At 42.9% G+C, this 26,165-nt stretch overlaps 1 protein-coding gene across 2 annotated transcripts in view; it reads left to right on the top strand.

The window, feature by feature from the left end:
• Positions 1–26,165, top strand: part of GAN (gigaxonin) — a 1,111,762-nt gene that overhangs the window by 958,514 nt on the left and 127,083 nt on the right. For both annotated transcript variants that reach the window (XM_044081792.1, XM_044081791.1), the window contains exon 10: positions 24,173–24,282. In XM_044081792.1, the coding sequence (XP_043937727.1) occupies positions 24,173–24,282 (110 nt within the window). The remainder of the gene's footprint in view (positions 1–24,172; positions 24,283–26,165) is intronic.

The following is a 26,165-nucleotide window of genomic DNA, read 5'->3' as shown; positions in this document are numbered from 1 at the left end:
GGGATAGATAAACTGGTTTTATGCCTGATGATATAGGTTAGGGAGTGATCACTGAGGTCATCTGGGAGAGTACCTGTTGTATATTTTAGTTGGGGACTATTTGTTAAGATCCAATCAAGTACAGCTTCTTTGTTACTACGTTTGTTTGTTCTTGTAGGGATGTTTATGTGTTGAGTGAAGCCATGCAGATTAATAAAAGTAGGTGGATTAGTATGTTCACATAAGTTCCAATCAATATTTAGGTCTCGTAAGAGTATTGTTTCTTGGTGGAGATTCAGAGAAAGCCAGTTTAGTAGGTCTTCTAATATTGTCGTGTTATTGCCTGGGGGAATATAGGTACAGATAATATTTATAGTTTTGTGAGGATTGATTTGAAGTTTTGAGATAATTAATTCTGCATGTGTGTTAGTTAAAAGGGTATGATTTGTTTTGCTTAATTGTATGCCTATTTTATAGAGTATAGCTACTCCGCCACCTTTTTTGTTTAAGCGGTCTTGTCTCAGGATGTTGTATCCAGGGGGAACAATTTCATTGTCTTTTATTGTTGGTTTGAGCCATGTTTCAGTTAGACAGAGAATGTCAAACTGTTGGACTTCTAGTAAAGCATGTATTTGTGATATTTTGTTGCAGATGCTACGTATATTAAGTTGGGCTATAGAGAGTGATTTAGGAGGTTTAGTAGGTGGAGTTAGCTTTGGATTAACTAGTTGGCAGTTGGTTGAAAATGGAGATAGTTTAGGGCCTGGGTTAGGGTGTATGTCTCCATGTGTCAGTGAGCTAATTAATGAAAGGTTATAGAATTGTGATGGTTTGAACTGGTAAATGTCACGTTTTTTGGGGTGATGAATGCAGTATTTGGTGTGAGAAAGACGGTGGTATTTAGGTAGTAGATAAGAGGTTTTATAGATGACATTATAATTGTTAATGCAAGTAGGTGGGGGAGTAGTTTGGGTATATTTGCGTGGGATAGTGAAAGTTGTGGATAAGCTGTGTTCATAGGAGGTTGAGAGATAGGTGGTTGTCAGGGTAGTTATGAGAATTAGTAGTAGGGTGGGGTGGTATTGGATAGGCATATTAAGTTGGTTCTAAGTGAAAGATGTAACAGGATGTGGTCAGACAAGTAGTTAGGAAGAGAAGGGAAGGGAGGGGACTAAGTATGGAGGGGGTGGAGACAGGAAGTTGTTGTGAGTGGCAGTGAGAGATGGGGGGAGTGTCTAGTTAGGGATAAATGTAGAGGTTGCAGGGGCGGGTGGGATTTGGGGGCAGGGAGGGGAGCGGAGTGAGCCCGAAGGGCGAACGGAGCGGGTAGACACAAAGGAGTTGTAGTGCACAGGAAAAACAATCAGGTAAGTAGGAGAACCAGTAGGTAAGGTTGTGCAGGTAAGAAGGAAGCAAATTCAGTGGAAATATGTCTAGGGATGAGTGTACAGATGTTTAGTAGCAAAGAAGGGTAAGAAGGGAGATTTGTCAGGGGCCAGGGGGAGAAAGAAGAGCGGTAGTGGGCTAGGAGTTCCAGGTAGAAGAAGAGAGGTATAGGAGAGTTACAGAGCAAGTGAAAAGGGAGCAAACAGAAAGTTGGAGGATGCCACCTAGTGGCCAGTAGGTAAATTCACAGTTGTGCAGGTAAGGAAGGAGAGAAAGGAGGAAAATAGTAGGAGACAGAAATAGTGTGGAGGATGCAGGACGTAAAACTAATAAAGGATGCTTTGGGCCCTTAGTAAGTAGGGGTTTGAAAAGGCCTGCAGTTAGGAAAGTTGGTATTGACTGCTGGTAGTCCTAGGCAGGTAGCTAGACCAGAATTCTAGGGTTCAAATGTTTAGGTTAGACATATACAGGTAACATACTTTTAAAGTCTGGTTTAGATGTAACCCCCGATGTTTGCAATGTTGGGCTTGGTGGACACAGTATCAGGATTTCCAGCAAGGCAGAGTCACTTGTGTAGGAGGTTTCAGATACCAGAAAGGCACTAGTGGAAATTTTTAAAGTCTGGTTTAGATGTAACCCCCGATGTTTGCAATGTTGGGCTTGGTGGACACAGTATCAGGTTTTCCAGCAAGGCAGAGTCACTTGTGTAGGAGGTTTCAGATACCAGAAAGGCACTAGTGGAAATTTTTAAAGTCTGGTTTAGATGTAACCCCCGATGTTTGCAATGTTGGGCTTGCTGGACACAGTATCAGGTTTTCCAGCAAGGCAGAGTCACTTGTGTAGGAGGTTTCAGATACCAGAAAGGCACTAGTGGAAATTTTTAAAGTCTGGTTTAGATGTAACCCCCGATGTTTGCAATGTTGGGCTTGGTGGATCAGGTTTTCCAGCAAGGCAGAGTCACTTGTGTAGGAGGTTTCAGATACCAGAAAGGCACTAGTGGAAATTTTTAAAGTCTGGTTTAGATGTAACCCCCGATGTTTGCAATGTTGGGCTTGGTGGACACAGTATCAGGTTTTCCAGCAAGGCAGAGTCACTTGTGTAGGAGGTTTCAGATACCAGAAAGGCACTAGTGGAAATTTTTAAAGTCTGGTTTAGATGTAACCCCCGATGTTTGCAATGTTGGGCTTGGTGGACACAGTATCAGGTTTTCCAGCAAGGCAGAGTCACTTGTGTAGGAGGTTTCAGATACCAGAAAGGCACTAGTGGAAATTTTTAAAGTCTGGTTTAGAGGTAACCCCCGATGTTTGCAATGTTGGGCTTGGTGGATCAGGTTTTCCAGCAAGGCAGAGTCACTTGTGTAGGAGGTTTCAGATACCAAAAAGGCACTAGTGGAAATTTTTAAAGTCTGGTTTAGATGTAACCCCCGATGTTTGCAATGTTGGGCTTGGTGGACACAGTATCAGGATTTCCAGCAAGGCAGAGTCACTTGTGTAGGAGGTTTCAGATACCAGAAAGGCACTAGTGGAAATTTTTAAAGTCTGGTTTAGATGTAACCCCCGATGTTTGCAATGTTGGGCTTGGTGGACACAGTATCAGGTTTTCCAGCAAGGCAGAGTCACTTGTGTAGGAGGTTTCAGATACCAGAAAGGCACTAGTGGAAATTTTTAAAGTCTGGTTTAGATGTAACCCCCAATGTTTGCAATGTTGGGCTTGGTGGACACAGTATCAGGTTTTCCAGCAAGGCAGAGTCACTTGTGTAGGAGGTTTCAGATACCAAAAAGGCACTAGTGGAAATTTTTAAAGTCTGGTTTAGATGTAACCCCCGATGTTTGCAATGTTGGGCTTGGTGGACACAGTATCAGGATTTCCAGCAAGGCAGAGTCACTTGTGTAGGAGGTTTCAGATACCAGAAAGGCACTAGTGGAAATTTTTAAAGTCTGGTTTAGATGTAACCCCCGTTGTTTGCAATGTTGGGCTTGGTGGACACAGTATCAGGATTTCCAGCAAGGCAGAGTCACTTGTGTAGGAGGTTTATCCCTTTTGAAGGAGGGCCAAAGAGGCGCTGTGCTTCACATGTATGGGCAGTCTATTCCAGAGTCTGGGGAGTCTCTGAGTCTGGAACTTATCCCTACAGCATGATGTTCTTCATCTCACATTGCTGCAGTCCTTACACTTGGGTAGTCCGCTGTCCTCGGTCGGCCCGAATATCAAAGTATAAGGCTGACGTCGGTCAAGGCGCATTAGACTGACATCAGGACGTCAGGGTACAAATGCGCATGACCGACGTCATATCCTCAGTCTTTTTTGCCGCATGGTCCGATGCAGAAGCAGCGTTGCAAGTGCCGTTCGGCGTTCTGAAATTTTTCGAATTCGGAGTTTCAGACCGAGTCAAAGTTGGCTAAGTACCCCGTTGGGGGATATTTTAGTATTTTCTTGCCTCAGTGGTTTACCGGATGTCAGAAAAAGTGAATAACTGTATTTCTTGTGGGAAACAGATACCGCATAGAGATTACCATACTTTGTGTATTCCTTGTTTAGGGCCTGAGCACGACGTTGTTGGGTGTCGCTCTTGTGCTAGATTCAATAAGCGCACTATAAAGAGAAGGTTAGATTGTGCCAGGTTAGTCTTTGGGAAGCGGTGCAATTATAAAATGCCATCGGATGCTCCGACGCCCGCTTCTTCGAAAAAGCGCAAGGACAAAGCAGCTAAGCCTAGGCTTGAAGAGCCGTCCGGACGCCGGTTCTTTAGAGGTGTTGGTGGAGCCGGTGGTTCTGCCGGAGGTTTCTCTGGAGTCCCAGGGAGAGACTTTGTTATTGCAAGATGTGGCCTCTCAGGAGGCAGGTCAGGCTGAAGGGGCTTCTCAGGTTACTGTGCTCCCCTCCCTTCCTAGGGTGGTTAGGCCCTCTCCTTCTGTTTCCAAGGCTTCTCCCAGAGGCAGGCCAGGTTTAGCTTCAGTTGGTGTCACCCCTAGTTCTTCAGGATCTGTGCCCAAGAAGCATATGCTTAAAATGGCAGAAGATTTGATTACCTTGATTAGAGGTTCTTTGCCCCCTCCTGATAAGAGACCTAGGGTGGAACCTGAGCTAGGGAGTTTTGAGCAGGCTTCGGATGTTTCTGAGTCTTTGGCTGAAGACTTGCAGGAGTATTCTCCTTATTCTGATTCTGGTGTGGATGATTCTACTCCTTCTGCTTCTCCTCCTGAGGATTTTTCTTTTTCAGAGACTCTTCATTCCATGAGGGAGCATTTTAAGTGGGAAGGTCAGGACTTCTCTGATTCCAGGAAAAGGCTTAGGGAATTTTTGTTTTTACCCCAGCATAGGCCTTTGGCTATACCTCCTGTTCTGGATGTTGTGGAAGATGTGTTTGCAGTAGCTTCCCTTAATCCTGATTCTTTGCCTCCTGCTCCTGTTAAACCGGACAGGTATTACAGGGTGCCTGAAGCTCATAAGTATCTTTTTAAGAGTCCTAGGGCAGACCCAGAAACTGTTAGTCAGGGGCCTAAGGGTGTTAAGGCTTCTGTTGTCAAAAATCCGGTTCCTCCAGATAAAGAGGCCAGGGCTTTGGATAGATGGGGAAAGAAAGTTTATACTTCCTCCACCCTAGCTATGAGGGCTTTGAATTGCCAGTTTCACATGTTGAAATACCAAAACTATCTCCTTTCACAATTGAAGTCTAAGGTAGATGCTCTGGCGGAGGGTATTGAGTGTAAAGAGTTACAAGATTTAGTACATGTTTCTGAACAGGTGGGTAAGCATTCTTTGCAATGTGGTTTTGATGCTGTACAGGCCTCGCCTAGGGTGGCTGCCACTGGGTCAGTTCTTCGCAGGCACGCCTGGCTGAGGGATCAGAATTTATCTGACCATGTTAAGTCAAGGATTTTAGATGCTCCTTTACAATCTGATGTGTTGTTTGGTTCTCCTGTTGAGGCAGTCTTAAAGAAAATGGAAGACAAGGCTAAGTCTATGCAGACTGTTAAAGATTTTTTGCAGGTTCAGCCTCCGAAGATTAGTAGAAATTGGCCTACCAAGGGGTGGACGTATCCTTCTTATGATTCCCAGTCTAGGGGTAGATCTAGACGTGGTAGGGGCAGAGCTCAGGGCTCTTTCAGGCCTAGAACAGGGAGTTCACCTGCACAGTCTTCGGGTGAGGGCAGGGGTCAGTCCTTTCATAAACAGACCCAATGACCTACCTTTTCAGCTGCCAGAGCCTTTTCGTCTGGCAGCACCTTTGGGAGGAAGGTTGGCACTTTTCAAAGAAAATTGGAGTTTAATTACCCAAGACAGATGGGTATTGGATATCATACACCACGGTTACAGGTTTTATTTCCATACCTTGCCTCCTTTCAAAGGCATGCCAGACGTTCCTCCTCAGCAAAGAATAGAGGCTCACAAGCAAATTTCTCTGTTACTCCAAATAGGGGCCATACAGCCGGTCCGTATGCCAGAAGTGGGCCTAGGATTTTATTCTCGCCTGTTCCTAGTACCAAAGAAAGGGAACACGTGGAGACCAATTTTGGATTTATCTATCCTCAACACTTATCTGGACATTCCCAAGTTCAAAATGTTGACGTTACAACAGCTTTTACCTCTGCTGGGCAAAGATCATTGGATGGTAACTTTGGATCTCAAGGAGGCTTACCTTCATGTTCCTATCAGACTGAGTTGCAGGAAGTATCTGCGTTTTCGAGCTGGGACTTCTCATTATCAGTTCTCTGCATTGCCCTTTGGCTTATCTACTTCGCCCAGAGTATTCACGAAAGTTCTGGCTCCAGTGATAGCTTTCCTCAGGTTAAAAGGAATACAGATCTATCCTTATTTGGACGATTGCCTGATTCTGGCTCAAGGAAGGGACGAGCTTCTTCATCATTTGGAATATGTGATAGCAGTGCTAAGATGCCTGGGGTATTCTGTGAACGAAATAAAGTCCAGTCTAGTACCCTCTCAGGACATGTGCTTTCTGGGTGTGAGACTGAATACAGCAGCCCAGATGGCCTTTTTGACCCCGGACAAACAAAAGAATATTTCCCTTTACTTTCATCAATTGTCTCATCAGTCCAGGCTGACTGCAAGGACAGTCCTTCAAGCCTTGGGGTTCATGGCATCTTGTATTCTGGTGCTTCCCAATGCCAAAGTGCATATGAGGAAGCTACAATGGTATCTCAAAAATGTATGGACACAGCACTGCCAGGATTTGGACACTGTCATTCAAATAATACCTTGCATTCAAAAGGAATTGTTGTGGTGGGCTCAGGAATGTCACCTAAACAAGGGACTCTCTGTGACCCGGCCAGAGGCGAGTCAGATTCTAACGACAGATGCCTCAGACAAAGCTTGGGGAGCTCATCTGAATGGAAAGTGGATACAAGACAAGTGGCCTGCCAGACTACAACATCTACATATCAACTTGAAAGAGATGTTAGCAGTCCAGTTTGCATTAATAGCTTTCAAGGATTTACTTCTTCCAGGGCAGGTGTTGATTCTAACAGACAACACAACTGTCATGTTGTACATCAACAAGCAAGGCGGAACACATTCTTATCCTCTATGCAGGCAAGCAATGATTTTGTGGGAGACTGCTCTCAGTTTACAGCTCAATCTTCAGGCAAGGTTTCTGCCGGGAGCACAGAACTCCTTAGCAGATGTGTTGAGCAGACGAATTATGGATCCCCACGAGTGGAAATTGGATCCTCATGTATTTCAGAAATTGACAGTGTCATGGGGAACTCCAGACATAGATCTGTCCGCTTTTCCACTAAACCACCAGCTGCCAAAGTTTTGCACGAAAAGGTTTCATCCCACAGCTTGGAAAGTGGATGCTCTTTCTTTCAATTGGAGCAATCTTCATGTGTATGCCTTTCCACCTCTGCCTCTCCTCCCAAAGGTACTACTAAAGGCCAGACAGGACAAGCCAAGGATGATTTTGATAGCTCCAGATTGGCCTCGACAGCATTGGTACCCATTACTGAGAAGCCTGGTACGGGAGCCTCCATGGCCTTTGCCTTCGATTCCACACCTGTTGTCTCAGGAGGACAGTCATTTGCTCAATGTCAAGCTTCACTCTCTGCACCTAACAGCCTAGCATATTCTGTTTTGAACCATAGTGGGCCTCCACTTCCACAGCAAGTTTTGAATGTTATTTTGGAAGCTAGAAGGCCTAGTACAAGGAAAGTGTACGCAGATAAATGGAAGAGATTTTTATTTTGGAGTACAGCAAAGGATTTTGATGTTTCTGAGCCTAATTTAAGTGTGGCTCTTCAATATCTTACTGAGTTACTGGACAAAGGTTTGTCCTTCTCTTCTATTAAGGTTCATGCTGCAGCAATTTCGCTCACTATGATTGTGACCCACCATTGTTTTCTCATCCTTTGTTCAAGCAATTTCTTAGAGGGCAAAGAATATAAGACCCCACGAAGAGCTCCTACTCCTGCTTGGGATCTCAATTTTGTGTTGGAGAAACTCACTCTACAACCTTTTGAGCCTGCAGCTACTACCGAGTTGAAATATTTATCATGGAAGACTGCTTTTTTGTTGGCCATTACCTCTGCAAGAAGGGTTTCTGAATTGCACGCCCTTATGGCGGTTGAGCCTTTCTTAATTTTCCATAAGGATAGGGTATCTTTACGCACTAATCCTTCCTTTATGCCTAAAGTGGTTTCTAGTGTGGCTTTAAACCAAACTATTCATTTGCCTACTTTTTATGCAAATCCCCAAAATAAAGGGGAAAAGATTTTGCACACTTTAGATGTACACAGGCAGTTGCGATATTATTTGGACAGAACTAAAGGGTTCAGGCAGTCTCAGCAGTTATTTGTTTCTTTTGCTTTGAGTTCTCAGGGCAAGCCTGTGTCAAAACAAACTATTTCTAAGTGGATTGGGTTTTGCATTGCTTTCTGTTATTCCCATCATGGCAAGGAGATTCCAGCTGGGATTAGGCCTCATTCCACTAGGGCTACTGCCACTGACAGCTTTTTAAGGGGTGGCAACTAAAGATATTTTGGAGGCAGCTACTTGGAGTTCAGTGCATACTTTCTCTAAGCATTATCACCTTCCACTTTACTCTAAATCTAGGGCTGGTTTTGCCACTGCTATTTTACAGGGCATTTTGGCAGCTCCTGCTTCTTTATAGTTTTGCCATCCTCCCTTTCCTCTGCTTTGGGATTCTACCCAAGTGTAAGGACTGCAGCAATGTGAGATGAAGAACATAGTACAGTTTTGTACCTACCATAAATGTAGATGTTCGAAGATCCACATTGCTGCAGTCCAATTTACCCTCCCTCCTTCCCCTCTGTAGTTAGAGGCGGTTGTGTGGGTTGGGTTGTAAATATTGTGTATATTGTATATATTGTACATATTGTTAGTGCAAGGGTGGTTGGTTGGTTGTTGGCTGTCTTTTGGTTTTGACCTTTCTTTTTAGGGTCTTCTGACATCTGGGGCAAGAAAAGACTGAGGATATGACGTCGGTCATGCGCATTTGTACCCTGATGTCCTGATGTCAGTCTAATGCGCCTTGACCGACGTCAGCCTTATACTTTGATATTCGGGCCGACCGAGGACAGCGGACTACCCAAGTGTAAGGACTGCAGCAATGTGGATCTTCGAACATCTACATTTATGGTAAGTGCAAAACTGTACTTTTTGTTTATTGTCAGGACAAGGTTTAAATCCCTGGAGCATGTGGCTTTGAGAGATTGGGATTTCTTTAAGTGTAGCATGTCCAACAGCTCTGGGTTTGACATGGCCCTGTATGTTAAGCAGAGATTGCCTCTGAGTAGACGATATGCGACAGAGTATAGCTGCTGTTTTTTTAAGGCGGTCAGAATAGGGCATCTGCTTTAGGCCTGTGATTCTTTTAGTGAGGTATTTCTGCTGCCTTTCTAGTTGTTGCAGATGTCTTGATAGGTACTTGCCAAACAGGGCGTTGTATTCTATAATGGATTTAATGAGGGATGAGTACAGTGGGACAATGACCTCCTTTTTTCGGATGGAAAAGCCAGCCCTTAGTGATGAGGTGTGCCACATAGAAGGATTTCAGGGCTGTTCTGGCAATGTGATTATCGAAGGTGAGACCACTGTCCACCTGTGTCCCCAAGTCTCTCATCACACTTTCAATGTTTAGTGCACTGCTACCTATCTGGTAATTCATGGGTACATGTTTTTTCCCAAAGGGGATAACTATACATTTCTTGGCATTGAGCTTGAGCCCATGGCTCTGGCACCAAGCATCTGTTTCTGTAAGGCCGTTTTGTAGAGTATCCACATCATTTGGGAATTCAATAATGGCTCCCAGTTTGCAGTCATCTGCGAACTTTGTTAGCCAGAGTCCCTTAGTGTTGGCCTGTACTTCAGAGAAGTAGATGCCAAACAAGAGTGGTCCCAGGACTGAACCCCAAGGTACTCCACTTGTCACTTGTCTGGAGCTGGATTTGGAGTCTGCTACTTTTACAGTGTGGATTCTGTCAGTAAGCCAGTTGGAAACCCATCGAGTGACGTAGGGATTAGTGCCCAGCTTAGTAAGTCTATCTATCATTCCAGAGTGGGGGATGGTGTCAAAGGCCTTGGCGAGGTCCAGAAAGGCTGTATGGACTGCTTTACCCTCATCCACGGCTCCGGAGACTGATTCGAAGAAGTCAATAAGGTTCAGAAGACAAGATCGTCCCTTCAGGAACCCAAACTGGGTGGGGTCCAATGTTTGAAGGTTGCCAAATGTCTTTTTTTTTTTTTTTATAAGTTCCATAATAATACGTTCCATGGCCTTGCAGATCAGGCTCGTCAGACTGATGGGGCAGTAGTTCCCAGGATCCAAGGTGGATCCCCCTTGTAGAGTGGGATAACTGTAGCTGTGGGCACGAAGCCTGAGGTGAGGCTATCATTAAACTTGACACTTAGGTGAGGTGCACGTTCATTTTGTAGTTCATGTAGTACACAGCCCGGGATGTCATCTGGTCCCATGGATGCTGTATTCTTAGCTTTGGAGAGTGCGTTTCTTTACCTGTTGCCATTATTACTGGAATTTGGCAATCTTCCACTATTGAGATGGGCTGATAAACTGAAAAGGCATTGTTTACTGATTTAGGTTAGTTAAGTGGACTGGACTACTAGGGCCTCTCTAGAGCGGTGTCCGTGTTAGTGGTGCACGAAAAAGCTATACAGATGTTGAATTAGCTTGAAAGCTTATTACGGCTGCAAAGTAGCCAATCTAGAAGTAAACAAAGTGTAGTCTAATAGAAGAATGCTGTTAAGAGAGGTGATATTAATAATAAACAAACTGTTTCATAAGAACTGCTTTGCATTACAAATATTTGCAAACATGAGACTATGGGACACGGTTATGAAACAGAAAATTGCTTAACATAACGTGCGAAGGCAGTTCAAAGCCAAAAGAGAAGATAGCTGTATTACTTAACAGATAAGTACTAAATAATCAGAGGAAATAAAATTAATGCGATTATTGATGCAAGAGGGTCAAAGTTAAAAGTTTGGGAATGTGGGAAGTAGACAGTTAAGGCAAAAAGGTAATTTTAAGTGTAATGTGGTAGCTGACATTAATGGTGTAGAAGATTACATTGAAAGAAACTTAAAAACCTAGAGCTGAAAAAGTTGCCAGCATTTTGCTGAGAAGATTAGTAGCTTACATTATTCAATGCTTGTACCTGGGGGTTAGATCATTTATATTCTTCCAGACTTGTACATGGGGATTAGAGGCAGATCCTTCTTAAGTTCCTTTTTAAATGAGGATGAGTAATAAGAATCTGGACTATGTGAATATGTGTGGGGGTGGTATTCCATGCTGCTGGTGCACTGAAAGAGAAGATTATATTACTGGAGTTGGAGTAGTTTTGTACTTATAGGTATGCTGAGTGTTGGAAGAGAGGGTATTGGGAGGGAGTGTTGAGGATAAGGAATGTTTGTGGGCAGAGTTATGGTTATCATCATCATAATCATTACCCCCATTTTTCTACATGTGGTCACTCTGTTGTGACCTGTTACAGCCTCTAGTTCAGTGCTACTGTCCTACCTTCTTTGACAGTCCTGCCTGAATGTCACAGGTCTCGTCTCACCCAATCCATCCATTTGCTGGATGTCCTCATTTTCTCTGCTGCTGCTCGTCTCTCCAAAGTCGTCATCTGCTTTCTTGCACAAGTGCCTGCACCATTATAATGTATTCTCTTTGACCTTGTCTGCAACTGGAGTTCCTTTAGCTTCTGCTTTGATGCCATCATTTCTTCATCTGTCCCACAGTGTGCATCCTACCTCTTACCTGGTAAGAGGTGGAGCAGTGGTTTAGGTTAAGAATTCTGCAGATTAGTAGGCAAGAGTTAAGGTACTGCTGTGGTTCATGGACAACAGTTTGCTTTTTTAAGACAGCAGTGGTTTTCCAGACATTGAGTTTTAATAAAAAACATTCTGTCTGAATATTTATCTATATCTATTTATCTATCTATCTATATATATATATATATATATATATATTTTTTTTTTTTTTTTTTTAAATGCCTTCTTCCCTGAGAGCTGTTTCCTTGAAAGAAAAAAAAAGACCACTTGTCATTGCTTAACCCTTTGTATAAAGTAACAGCTAAGGTAATATGCATGAGACCTGTTTTGCACATAAACAGGCATTCATGAAGCAGTGTCACAGCTTTGACTGCATCCTTAAAGGATTAAATGTCATTGTGGGTTCATTGCATGGAACAGTGCCATTGAAGGGTAGCTCACAGGATGCCAAGAATAGTCTTGACCCTTGTGTGTGTGTATGAAGAGGACCAGTGTGCATCCAACATTGAACCAGTATAAAGAAGAGAAGTGAGGCAGTCAGCACAAAGTTATGGCTAAGGCAGAACAGAATATGACCGTGATGAGCAAGAGGCAGAGTAGTCATCCTCCCAAGTTTATAAGATTTGGCCATGTCTGTATATCTTGCATCTAGGTGTATACTCAGACCTCTCTTTCACGAGTACTGCAGGTCATTGTTAGTTTATGTAAAATATATATAAGACATTCATGTTTCACTGTTGCAGCACTAACTTATTAGATTTCCTGCTGTGGAAGCCCTTGGCCGGCCCAACTACCAGAGAATTTTCTCCTCCTCCAGAAGCCAGCAGGCACTCTGACGTCTTATTGTCTGAAACTAAAAGGAGGCAACTGGTGCCATAACCACCGTTTTTTCTTGCTGTCAGAGCTCAAAACAGAGTGCTAGTCAGTGCACACCAAAAAAGAAGATATCAAAAGCTAAGTACCCCATTGGGACTTTCATTCCTTTTGTGTAACTTCTTTGGGCCCAGAACACTATGTTCTTAACTGCCAATTCTCTGCCTGCCTTGGTAATAGAACAGTCAAGCATAGGGCTGGAATTTTAGCTAAGTACATCAGCAAGTTGAAAGATCTTTCACACACTGTGTTGTCCTCTGGTTGTGCTGAAGTTGATCTCCCAAGGCCTAAAAGGGAAAAGCACCCAAACTACAGGTTCTGGATGATGCTTGTTAGTCATCTGCCAGTCCTCCTAAACTTGAATGTCAAAAAAGGGGAGACTCTTATGCAGTCCCCTCTGGTGACTGAGGTCATGATACAGGCCTCTATCGAGAACTATTTTGAGTCTGATATGCCACTGGGTCCCACTGCTTTGCTTCCTTAGAAGCTGAAGGGCTTAGCTCTTTGGTTGGGTCCAGAGCCACTTTGCAGGTTCTGACTTCTGAGACTGCTCTAAAACAAATGGGGTTTCCAGAATCTCTTGTTATTAGGAGGTCACCACAGTTCACTGATCTTGGGATTCGGCTGCCCATCTGCGTCCTGGCCCTAGTGCTTGTCACCCTCAGGCCGAACCCTAAGGCCTCACATAAAAAGACTGTATCCATCTTGCCCCAGCTGAGGTTACCAGCTTCCACTGCCAAACACAGACTTGTCAAGACCTAGTTAGGTTGGCTCATAGGTTCATACTAGGCTATCAGCCCTAGGGCCTATACAAGCCTAGCCATAACAATTCCCTGGCTATTTCTTCCCACACTATTTACTTCCCTGGACCCCTGTCTAGCAGGGCAACTGACGTGATCCCTGGGGTGAATTTCCTTTCTCCTATCCAATCATCAAGGTTTCTTTTGAAGAGGGACAGAGAGGCACTCTGTTTGACATGTATGGGCAATCTATTCCAGAGTCTGGGGAGTCTCTGGGTCAGGAACCTATCCCTCCAGCATGTTTTGTTTATTGTGATGACAAGGTTTAGATCCCTGAAGCATGTGGCTCTGAGGGATTGGGATTTCTTTAAGTGTAGCATGTCAAACAGCTCTGGGTTTGACATGGCCTTGTATGTTAAGCAGAGATCGCCTCTGAGTAGACGATATGCGACAGAGTATAGCTGGAGTTTTTTAAGGTGATCAGCATAGGGCATCTGCTTTAGGCCTGTGATTCTTTTAGTTAGGTATTTCTGCGGCCTTTCCAGTTGTTGCAGATGTCTTGAGAGGTACATATCAAATGGGGCGTTGTATTCTATAATGGGTCTAATGAGGGATGAGTACAGTGAGACAATGACCTCCTTTTTTCTGGATGAAAAGCCCTTAGTGATGAGGTGTGCCACATAGAAGGATTTCCTGACTGTTGTGGCGATGTGGTTATCGAAGGAGAGACCACTGTCCACCTGTGTCCCTAAGTCTCTTATCACACTTTAGGTGTTTAGTGTACTTCCACCTATATGGTAATTCACGGATACATGTTTTTTCCCAAAGGGGATAACTATACATTTCTTGGCATTGAGCTTGAGCCCATGGCTCTGGCACCAAGCATCTGTTTCTGTAAGGCCCTTTTGCAGAGTATCCACATCATTTGGGGATTCAATAATGGCTCCCAGTTTGCAGACATCTGCAAATTTTGTTAGCCAGAGTCCCTTAGTGTTGACCTGTACTTCAGAGAAGTAGATGCCAAACAAGAGAGGTCCTAGGACTGAACCCTGAGGTACTCCACTTGTCTGGAGCTGGATTTGGAGTCGGCTACTTTTACAGTGTGGGTTCTATCAGTAAGCCAGTTAGCAAACCATTGAGTGACGTAGGGATTAATGCCCAGCTTAGTAAGTTTATCTATGATTCCAGAGTGGGGGATGGTGTCAAAGGCCTTGGCAAGGTCTAGATAGGCTGTGTGGACCACCTTACCCTTGTCCATGGCTCTGGAGACTGATTCGAAGAAGTCAGTCATGTTCAGGAGACAAGATTGGCCCTTCACGAACCCAAACTGGGTGGGGTCCAGTGTTTGAAGTTTGCCAATGTCTTTGTTTACAAGTTCCATGATAATACGCTCCATGACTTTGCAGATAAGGCTTGTCAGACTGATGGGATGGTAGTTTCTGGGATCCAAGGTGGATCCCCCCCTTGTGGAGTGGGATAACTGTAGCTGTGTGCCACTCAGTGGGCACGAAACCTGAGGTGAGGCTATGATTAAACATGACACTTAGGTGAGGTGCCAGTTCATATTGAAGTTCATGTAGTACACAACCCGGGATGTCATCTGGTCCCATGGATGCTGTATTCTTAGCTTTGGAGAGTGCGTTTTTTACCTGTGTGGCCATTATTACCGGAATTTGGCAATCTTTGGGTATTGAGATGGGCCATTTAGGGGGTGAGAGGGGGGTGAAGTTGGCACTGAATAGATCTGCCAGGATATTGGCAATATCCTTGGGATCAGTATATTTAATGCCATTCTGTTTTAGCTCAGAGCAGATCTGAGCATTGCCATTTAGATTCTTGACATAGTTAATGAATGCCTTGTGGTTGTCTTTGGAATCTTTGGCAATTTTATTTTCGTAACTAACTTTCGAGGATTTTATGAGGGATCTCAGTTTCTTACTGAGGCTTGTAAGGGAGTTTTTTGCATCCTGGAATTTTCCTCTTTTCTGCAGCAGTTTCTTCCTTTTGTTGTAAAGTTTGTTTATGGCAGGGGACCACCAGATTGGCTTCCTTTTTTTGAATGAGAGCATCTTGGTTCTATTTGGGATGGCATGATTCATGCATGAGTGGATGTGCTCGTACAGTGCCTTAGTGTAGGATTCAACAGTTGAACTTTCAATTCCCATCTGCATGGGTGTCATGAAGTTTGTCACTTCTGACTTAAGCAGCATGAAGTTGGCTTTGGAGAAGTTTTTTATGGAGGTTTCCTTACTGGGGGGTGGGGGTGGGATGTGGATGTTAAAGGTGATTAGCTTATGGTCGGACCTGACTAACGAGGGGGTGACCATAGGTGTGGAGCATCGATTTCCCATGTTGGTAATGACCAGGTCTAGGATATTGGACCCGCTGATGGGACTATGGATGGCTGAAGATTTGATCTCCATGGTCAGATCCAGATGCCTTCCTATCCCAGAATAATCTCCTGGAAAAATTAGGAGAGATACTTCCCCCACGAGTTTTCTGATTCTCTTGACTATGAGCAAGACAATGATAATGATGAATCCACTTTTGAGGAGGGTTTATCTATTGCCTCCTATGGGAATTCAGATTCTGAGGAGAGGCTTGACTTAGCCCTCCCAAGGACATTTCCTTTGGGGGAGACCTTACATACCCAGAGGGAAAACTTTAAATGGGAAGCACAGGACTATCTGCAATCTGAAATGGGGGTTATAAAATTTCTTCCTGGGCATAAACCTCTAGACATTCTTCCAGTCTTGGAGATCATGAATGATGCCTTGCTGGATTCTTCATTGCAACCAAACTCCCTCCCTCCTGCCCTTCAGAAACCTGTTAGATTTTACAGCATTCTGGATTCTCACAAACACCTTTTCAACAACTTTGTAGCAGACCCTGAAGTGGTGACTCAGTTCATTAAGTGAGCAAAAGCTAGTACTTCCAAAACCCCTCGCCAACTGACAGGAAAAGCAGTGCCTTAAACAGATTTGGAAAGAAAGTTCACACCTGTGCTACCCTCATCATGAAGGATTTAAACTGACAGTTTCATGTGGTGAAGTATTAGGAAACCATTTTAGACCAAATTTAACAAAAACTGACAGGGATTGAAAATAAATCTCTTTCAAATGAACTGCTAGTCTTGCGTAGTTATTGTCCTCAAGTACCTAAGCAGTCCTTGCACTGTGGCTGTGAAGCTCTGGAAGTTTCCAGCAGGGCAGCAGCCACAGGACCCTTTCCTTGGAGGACATGCCTGGTTGAGGGAACAATCCCTCTCTGAACATGTCAAATCCAGTCTCTTGGATGCTGCTTTGGACAAAGATTTTCTTCTTGGCCCCAAGGCTGAGGCCATGCTTAAGAAGATGGAGGATAAGGCCAAGTCCATGTAAATGGTCAACGACTTTCTTCAGGTCCAACCTTCTCATTTCAGACAATTATTCTACCAAACTCTGGTCCTCTCCCGTCTCCCATTCTAAACCTAGACATGGGAGACCTCAAAGGGAAAGCAGCTAAAGGCAGCACTAGCATGCAAGACAGTGGCAAGCGGATTCCAGTAGGCCTGTGGGATCCCACTTCCTGTTACCCAGCAGGGAGCAAGCATAATGCTTCAGTGACACTCTCTTTTCCTCTCCCCTCAACCGTCACCTCTCTAACACTTCCAAGACTAGGACAGCTGTCCTTTCTTAAGAATTGGACCTTCATTACCGGGGATCAGTGGGTACTGAAAATAATTCAAAGATGTTACAAAACTCCATTTCAAACGGCCCCTGATTCAGTCAGGTTTCCCAGATATTCCACCAAACCAAAAGATCGAAGTCTTAAACCAAGTACAGCTCCTGTGTGCCCAAGGCTCTATGGAAGCAGTACCAATATCACAACAAAGAAGAGGTTTTTACTCGAGGCTTTTCCTAGTCCCCAGAAAAGAGGGTAACTACAGGTCAATTCTGGACCTGTCAAGGGTCAACCAATTCTTGCATGTGTCAAAGTTCAAAATGCTAACATTTCAAATCCTGCTCCCCATGATCTCTCCCAGCACCTTCATGGTAACCTTATATCTGAAGGACACATACCACCATGTTCACATACAAAAATCTCACAGAAGGTTCTTACACTTCAGAGATGGTGTGAGGCATTTTTAGTTCTGTGTTCTGCCCTTTGGCTTGTCTGCTGCATCCAGGGTTTTCACAAAATTGCTAGCCCTAGTGATAGCCTTCTTCAGGTCAAAGAGCATTCATATTTACCCTCATTTAGACAATTGTCTCTTACAGGCAACAGATCTACAGAAATTAAAAGCAGATCTGCTTTACACCCAAAAAATCCTGGCTTCATTGGATTTCACCATCAGTACCCAAAAAGTCACAAACCATCCCCACAAGCAGGGTTGTGTTTCTGGGTGCTATACTGTACTCATCTTTTCAGAAGGCCTTCCTTCCTCCAGAAGGGTTACCTTTCTAGCCCTGTACTTCCAAAAGCAGGAACTACCTCACAGCCACAGAGTTCCTCAGAACCTTGGGTTAAATAACCTCTTGCATCCTTGTGATCACTCTGGCAAGATTACATATGAGAAAGCTGCAGTGGTACCTCAGAAATCTGAATCCCTCACCTGTAAGGTAAAGCTTTTCCCTTGTCTCAAGAAAGAGTTTGCCTGGTAAGCCCGTGCATGCTTCCTTAAACCAGGCCTTCCCTTCAGGTTAATTCCTCAGGGCCAATCTGACCGTGGATACCTTGGAAATAGCCAGGAGACCCCAGTACAACAACTTCCAGACTCTGGACAGATGGATCTCCCAGTTTGAAAACAAACACATCAACCTAAAAGAACTGTCAGTCTAAAAAGCTTTATTGCCTTGAACGACCAGTGGAAACCAGGAGTACTCCTGGTAAAGACAGTTATTACCATGGTTATGTGGTACATAAACAAGCAGGAATGACTCTCTCTTACCTTCTTTGTCACCTAACCATCGACCATTAGAAAACTGCAAACTCCCTAGGCCTGCACTTCATGGCACAGTACCTACCAGGAGAAACCAATCAACTGGCAGATCACCTAAGCAGGAGCCTGTCAGACCCTGATGATCACCTAAGCAGGAGCCTGTCAGACCCTGATGATTGGCAGCTGCATTGGGAATGTTTTCTCAGCATAGCCAAAGTATAGGATGTGCCACAGAAATAACTTTTTGCCACCAAAGAACGCAGTCACTTGAAAAAGTTTTGTGCCAGGACCAAAAACGAGGTCAGCCTGGAAGACAGATGCCATCTCCTTCCCTAGGTCTGGTGTATTTTGTCTTCCCCCAATAATCTTGCTCCCCAGGGTACTGGTGAAGATAAGGGAATAAGAGCCAAGGGTCATTCTAATAGCCCAAGACTGGCCAAGTCAGCACTGGTGTCCCCTATTGCTCAGTCTAACCCGCAGGGAACCTTGGTTGCTGACCTAATGAGTGGACCTTTAACACAGAACAAAGGGCACTGTCATATACCCCAACCTGAATGCACACAAATTGACAGCTTGGATGATGCCTTGATCCTATGGAAGGGGACACACCCCTTGACAAACACATCCTGGACATTCTAAAATAAGCCAGGAGACCTAGCAATAGGAAGTCTTACTCTGCCAATGGTGTAGTCAAAAGGGATAAAGCACTCAGCAAGCTCAGATGCCTCTGATCCTTTCATACTCATCAGGACCTTTTGAAAAAAGACTGTCTTATTCCTCCATAAAAATTCACACTTCAGCAATTTCAGCATGTCTGCCTTCTCAACCCCGTCTCTTCTCCTAGTCTGTCATGAAACAGTTCCTGAGAAGGGTTATCCTCATTAGGCTCCCGAGGAAACCTCCTGTTCCCATGTGGGATGGGATCTCAGTTTAATTCTGGAGAAGCTAACTTCCAATTTTCAAATCATATAAAATTCCTGACCTGGAAGACAGCTTTTTTACTAGCCATTAATTCAGCTATGAGGGTTTTAGATCTTCAGGCCCTTATGGATGTGGAACCTTTCATCACTTTCCACCCAGACAGAGTCTGTCTTAGGATCAATCCTTCCTTTATGCCTAAGGGGGTTACAGAGATTTCTTTAAAGAAGAGCCATCCACTTGTCGCATTCTTCCCTAACCCTCAAAACAAGGGGGAGAGAATTTTCCATACTTTGGAAGTGTATAGGCAACTGCATTACTACTTGGTCGGAACAAAGAATGTCAGAAAGTCAGACAAGCTTTTTGTGACCTTTGCCTGTAGCCCGGAGAGGAGGCCACTTTCCTAAACAATCACTCTCCAAATGGATCTCCCACTGTATCTTGGTTTGCTACAGTCATCATGGAAAGAAGCCTCCAGACCTTGTGAGGGTGCACTTCACCAGAGCTACTGCTTTTCTTAAAGGGGTGACCACCAAAGTTGTAACACCAAACATTATTATCTTCCAAACTTCTCCAAGTCCAGAGCAGGGTTTGCCACAGCCCATCCTTTCCTGTGCTTAATCTTTCCTTCCCTGCCCTCCTTTCAGCATTGGAAGTCATCCCATCAGTTTGGAATGCAACAGTTAAACATGAAGAACATAGTACAGTTGTGTACACTTAGCGTACATTTACATGTTCGTGTATTGACTGTTGCATGTACACTTAGCGTACATTTAGATGTTCAAGTGTATTGACTGTTGAAGTATTCTTGCCCTCCTCTTTCCCCTCTTGCCATTGGGATTGGGGTGTTTTTTTCTCCTGTCTAGCTCCTGCTTGTTCTCTCCTCCTCTGTACATACTCTGGGATTTCTGACCTGAGGCCCCTGACCTTAGGGACCTGTAAGGGTGCTCCTACCTGTTGGGGACAAGCAAGTACTGAGGTGCTGGTCATTTCCCTTTATAACAGAAAAATTCCAACTCCAAGAATGTCAATACTTTATTACAGCAAAGCTTATAGATATAAATCCTTCTTCAGTGCAATATACACTATGTAGCATTCTTTCAGTTTTTGTAAAAAGAGTAAAATCATGTGAGCACGGCCAGCTAATCACATCATTTCTACAGTAATTCAATTAACATTTTAGCTTAGAGATATATCAGTTCCTTAAAGTTTCCTTAAAAAGTACTCAGACATACTTTCAACTCAATTTATAAATACATACTAGAACTATATACTTAAATAATTCTGTCTAATAAAATATTTATTACAAATATGTTTTACGTGTTCAAATTATTTGCATATATACAAAAAAAAAAAAATATATATATATATGTATATACACATTTAAAATACGTAGTGCAGTTGCATTTGTCTAGTTGGTAAAACTGGCTTAATAACCATGTTATTCACATGGTTTTACTCTTGTTTTACGTTGACGTTCTTAGAGGTGGAATTTTTCTGTTATTCAGCTTTTGTTTTCTTTCTTCTGGTTTATTACTATATCAGCCTTTGGTCTTCAGTTCCCTTTGACATCATAAAGTTCATCAGGGCATTTGCTGGCTTCAGGAGTTGGTGGAAAAAATTATCTGACGGTCAGGCCGGCCAAGGTCTTTCACAAGAAATCCCACCAGTTAGGACTGCAACACATGTGGGCTTATACCACACAGGAAGCTCGTTCACTGGTCTTAGTTCAGATCCCTGGAGACCAGCATGGCAGGAAGATGTACAAATGGTATGAGAGGGTCTCTCTCATACCACAGCAGTGCTGACGTCCAGATGGAACGGCATCAGCCAGTGCCTAGAGGGGAGATGTTGTAAAGCTCTAGAAGTCAGGCTAGATGTTGGGCCTTGCTGCAGCAAGTGTTTTCACTACTGCAATCTTAAACATACTCAAAGATCTAAAATTATAGCAAGTTTCTAATACAGCTATATTGTAGTTCTATATCCTCATACATGTACTTACATGGTTGGGGTTAATGATTTTGTATGGCTGCTTTCCCAGTTTTTTTTTTTTATTCAGTACTAGTTGGAAATTTATTAGTTGTGGGTTTACACAACCAAGACCATTTCACTTCAAGTACTGATCGCCCTATTTATTACATAAGTAGCCACAATTAGCTTGATATGCTTCACAGAAGTTTAAATTCATCAGTATCCGAAGTTAATTCACTCAGTTTGTGAACTGCTTATAAAATCTATTTCATCTCCAAAATGATGTTGCTTGTTTTGTTTAGGCAGCCACAATTTACGTAAAACACTTCTCCAAATTTATATGCAATAGTATATAAAAAAAAGTCTTTGTATTGGTTTCATATAAAACTGTGAACATTAACTTCCCTATTTAAGTGGTAGCATTATTGTGCAGGGTGTCCATTTTCACCACCATGGACTTACTTTGAGTAGTAGACCTGATGCTGATGAACTGGCCAAGGCAGAGAGGGGAAGTAAAAGCACAATGATCGCTGACTTCCTGTATTTAAGGAAATGGTGTTGAATTGTGTTTCTGTTGGAATCCCTTGAAGTAAATGCCATTGAGTCTACTGGGGGCTGTACATAATAAGTAACTGAGCTCCCCACATTAAGCAAGGACTGGGATGTGCATTGATGGGATTCTAGGTTTGTCTTCCTCTTGTGCTACCTTGGTGAGGTGAACAAAAGGGTAGACCCAGAAGAGCCAGAAATCCCATGTCAGTAGTACAGTGATGAATAACCACTGCTATGCATTGACAGTCAGCCCATTGCTAAGTAGTGAATGGGTTTTAGAGGAAGCATTGACATGGTGATTTGCAGGTTGATGTAGGCATGGGATTAAAAATCTTTTTAAAATGTGCTGTTTGATAGTATCTTACAGGAATATAGTGTTGTCCATTCCTGTTAATCTCTGGCATTTCCAGAAGTCCTTCAGTCACCCAGATCTTCAGGCTGCTGTTGTGTATGCCTGTAAAGACTTCCTGTCTGTTTAATGTAATGAGGAAATATAAGATAAAATATTTTGTATAAAATATTCATCTCCATATTGATGTTGAAAATATGAACAGTAGTGAAGAAGTATACCTGTGATTAATAGGTTCATATGTGTATATTAGGCTAGTGACCACTGGGACCTTTTTAAGCCTAGTCATGCATCCTAAATCTCTGAAAAGTTCTGGTACCCTTGATAAGTGTAAGCAGGGGCTTGGGAGATGAACCATTTACAAACATGGGCCTTGGGAGATGAACCATTTACAGTCTGCCTAGACCCATTAGAGACACAGGTAGCAAACTAGGGGTGAATTTCTGTTCCCCATCCAATTGCCCAATTTAAACCTGAATTGGGTTAGGAAGGAACTCTGCTTTGCATGGATGGGGAGCCTGTTGCAGAGGAAGGGGTGGTCTCTGGGATGCATATCTGTCTTTCCAGCAGGTCATATTTATGTATTTATATTACAGGCAAGATTTAAGTCTTTAGAATCGGTAATTCTGGTGCTCTTTGTTTTACTGGTTATGCAGGAGGCCCGACATGGTGAGGTCTGACAATGTCTTGTATGCTAGTTGTACATATGCTGTCAACAGCCTGTAGGAAGTAGAATATAGGGATAGGGCTTTGAGGCGTATCTGCATAGGACATGCTACTTATGCCCTGTATTATTTTAGTGAAGAACCACTGTGGACATGCCAAGGTCCATACCAAAGGGGGCATTTTATTCAGTAATAGGTCAGATGAATATAGTAGAACAATGACCTCCTTGGACCTGGATGCCATACCTTTGTTTATAAGTTGCACAGCATAGAATGATTTCCTCACTACTGTAGGCAAGTGATGGTCAAAGGTAGATTACTGTGTGTGTGTGTCCCCAAGTCCCTGAATATTGGATTGACTCTTGGGGGTGTGTTGTCAGTATGGTAGCTTTTAGGGGTGGAGAACTTTCCTGAAAGATACTTTCATGCATTTCATTGTAGTCCATGGCTCTAACACAAGTTATTTATTTGTCTCATTCCTGGAGAACATTAATGTTGTTGGAAGATTCTGTGATTGCTCCTAATATGCAATCGTCTGCAGATTTGATCAACCAGTGGCCCTTGACATTGGCCTTGACTTGAGAGAAATAAATGCCAAAAAGGAGCAGATCTATGACTGATCCCTGAGGGACTCCACTTGTGACTAGCCTCTTTGTAGAGGTGGATTCCCCAATTCTAACTTCCTGGGTCCTGTCTGTGATCAAGTTCGCTATCGACCAGGTGACATAAGGGTTTGTACCTAACCTCTTGAATTTATCAACAATTCCCGAGTGGGGTATTATGTCAAATGCCTTGGCCATGACAAGCTAGGCATTGTGAACTGTTTGCCCTCATCCATTGCTTTTGTGACCTCAGAGAAATCCACCAGGTTGAGCAGGCATGACCTGCCCTTGATGAAACCAAATTGGCTTGAGTCCAATGTCTTAAGGTTTCCTATGTCATTATTAATCAATTCCATGACTTTGCATATGAGACTAATGGGTCTGTAATTTACAAGGTGTGTAAATGGCCCACCCTTGTGCAGAAGGATGAATGTTGTGGTTTGCCATACATGAGGCAATAAACCTGTTTGAAGGATACAGTTAAATAGCAACTCCAGGTGGCCTAAATTGGACATGTTACATTCCATGTAGAAGGCATCCTGGGATATTGCCTGGGGCCATTGATCCACTATTCTTGGCCTTAGAGAGAGCATTGAGGACCTGTTCCCTAGAGATAGTAGGAGGAGTTATATTTGATAGTATTTTCTGAGGGGAAGTTGAAGTGCAGAGCAGGGTAAGGTTGGAGCTGAATTGATTGTGTGAACAGTGTATGGTATTAATTAATTTCATGGTAAATAAGTGGGATTGTTGGCTAAGCCACAAATAATTCACTGTATCAGCAGCTTAGTATAAACCTAAGAATATCTGAGTCAGCCCACTGTTGATGTACATTTCTTGAGGCAAGTAATGTTTGAGTATGTTTTCTACTACAGGAATGCTTTTTAACCGTGATGAACATCTGTCACTGTGAAGTTGTTAATTGCAGCATTGTCCTTTTTTTACAGGTGGATCTACCTGAATGATCAGAATTTATGCACCCATACTAGCTCTTCTTTTGTTTATGGAGCCATTCCTATAGGTGCTAGCATTTATGTAGTTGGGGATCTTGACACAGGTACAGTTTTAAATGACTTTCTGTAAAGAATGAACTCTGTATAGCTTTCAGAATATTTTTATATTTTAAGATAGTTGCATTCTATCTGGACTGCTTAAGTGTTCTATATAATTTTGCAGTTTATGGATTAATAGAATTTCATGTAAATAAAACAATGCATTACACAACTTATTAAAAGTAACATTAAATGGTTAGTAAATCCATAAAGGCATGCCTTCAGTCTACAAGAAGTCAATTTAGCTGAAAAAAGGGGCTTAATTAAATGATAAATTATAAGCTCTGCAAAAAGATTGAATGATGAGTAATTTCATCTTGATATTATAGCAATAACCCACTCCTGGGTGTGGGTAATGATGGATTTATCCACATGGTTGGTGTGATTTGGTCACGAGGGCGAAGCCCGAGTAGACAAACAAAGACAACCGTGGGTAAATCCAGCATTATCCACACCCAGAAGTGGGTTATTGCTATTATACAATGACATTATTTAAGAAAAAAAAAATTACTTTTCTTAAATAATGGCATTGTATAAATGCCTCCTTGCTGCCCTTCCGCAGCTGTCTGGTATTCTGAGGCAGTTCTGATGTACTGCGCATGCGTATACTACGCAGTACATCAGAGCTGTGGGCAAAAGCCACGGAGAAAGCAAGATCTCCGTTGCTTTTTACAAACTATCTCGCTATGTTAAAGGAGTTTAACATAGTGAGACAGCTTTAAAAAAAGCAATGGAGAATCTCCATTGCTTTTTTTAAAGCTGTCTCGCTATGTTAAACCCATTTAACATAGCGAGACAGTTTTGAAAAAAGCAACGGAGAAAGCAAGATCTCCGTTGTTTTTTTAAAGTGTCTCGCTATGTTAAATGGCTTGCATTCTCTGTTGCTGTAAAAAAAAAAAAGTGTTATACTAATGGAAAAAGTCCGGGCGTCCGGACCTTTTTCCATTACTAAAACTCTGATTTACGATTAGTGTGCACGTTTTGGAATATTAATGGGGGGGGGGGGTCGTTGTATAATACAGTTTTCTTCAGTTTTACATGTTTCAGCATAAATGAGTAAATGTTTATATAGTGAAACGTGAGATGGTGTACTGAACTAGGTTACATATTTGATGCCAGAGTCATGGACTAATAATAAGCTTAGACCCAAGAACACAGAGAAGCTCAGCCATTTCAGAGTATTGGCAGTGGATAGTTTCCTTACATATCTTAATGGGAATTTGAAGTCACCCTTCATGACAGTTAGTATTGTTAATGCAATATATGATTCATAAGTGTCACAGGGTTTGCAATGCAGTCATTCTGTGAACCATAATCACCTGTCCAATACCCATCCTCATAAGGCACCTCCTGCTTGCATGAAGAAAAACGGCTCAGGCCAAGGGTGAATTTACAATTGGTCATCTAGTTGTCAAGGACTGCTTTAAAGGAAGTCAGGGTATCACTTTGTTTTATGTGTAGTGGATGCTTGTTCTAGAGATGAGGACTCTCTAAGTAAAAAATCTGTCCCTCGAGTGTTTCTTGTTTTTTTGTTGATGAAGGCTCAAGTCTTTAATGAAGTGTTTGTAGAGTGAGTTGTTTTGTGGACTGTAAGGAATCAAGGATGTTTGTATCTTTAACAGCACAGAATGTTATACCTAATGACTGTACAGGAGTCTAGAAGAGACATAGTATGCAGACAGAGCGTTAAGCTTGTCTTGGTAGATGAGGGTCTTTATTCTGATTATAATTTTAGTTGGGAATCTTTGGGGTTTTTCCAGCTGTGTGAGGATTTTTGGATAGATGTTCATTAAAAGGGACATTGTATGCTATAATTGGTCTGATCAAGCAGAGTACAGAGGAGTTATATCTTTTGACCTGGTTTTGAGGTACCTTTAGCTATCAATTG

The sequence above is a fragment of the Protopterus annectens genome, chromosome 8.part1 (genome assembly GCF_019279795.1).
Source record: "Protopterus annectens isolate FY-2018-M chromosome 8.part1, PAN1.0, whole genome shotgun sequence".
NCBI lineage: Eukaryota > Metazoa > Chordata > Ceratodontiformes > Protopteridae > Protopterus > Protopterus annectens.
This window is presented reverse-complemented; position numbering and strand designations above follow the sequence as displayed.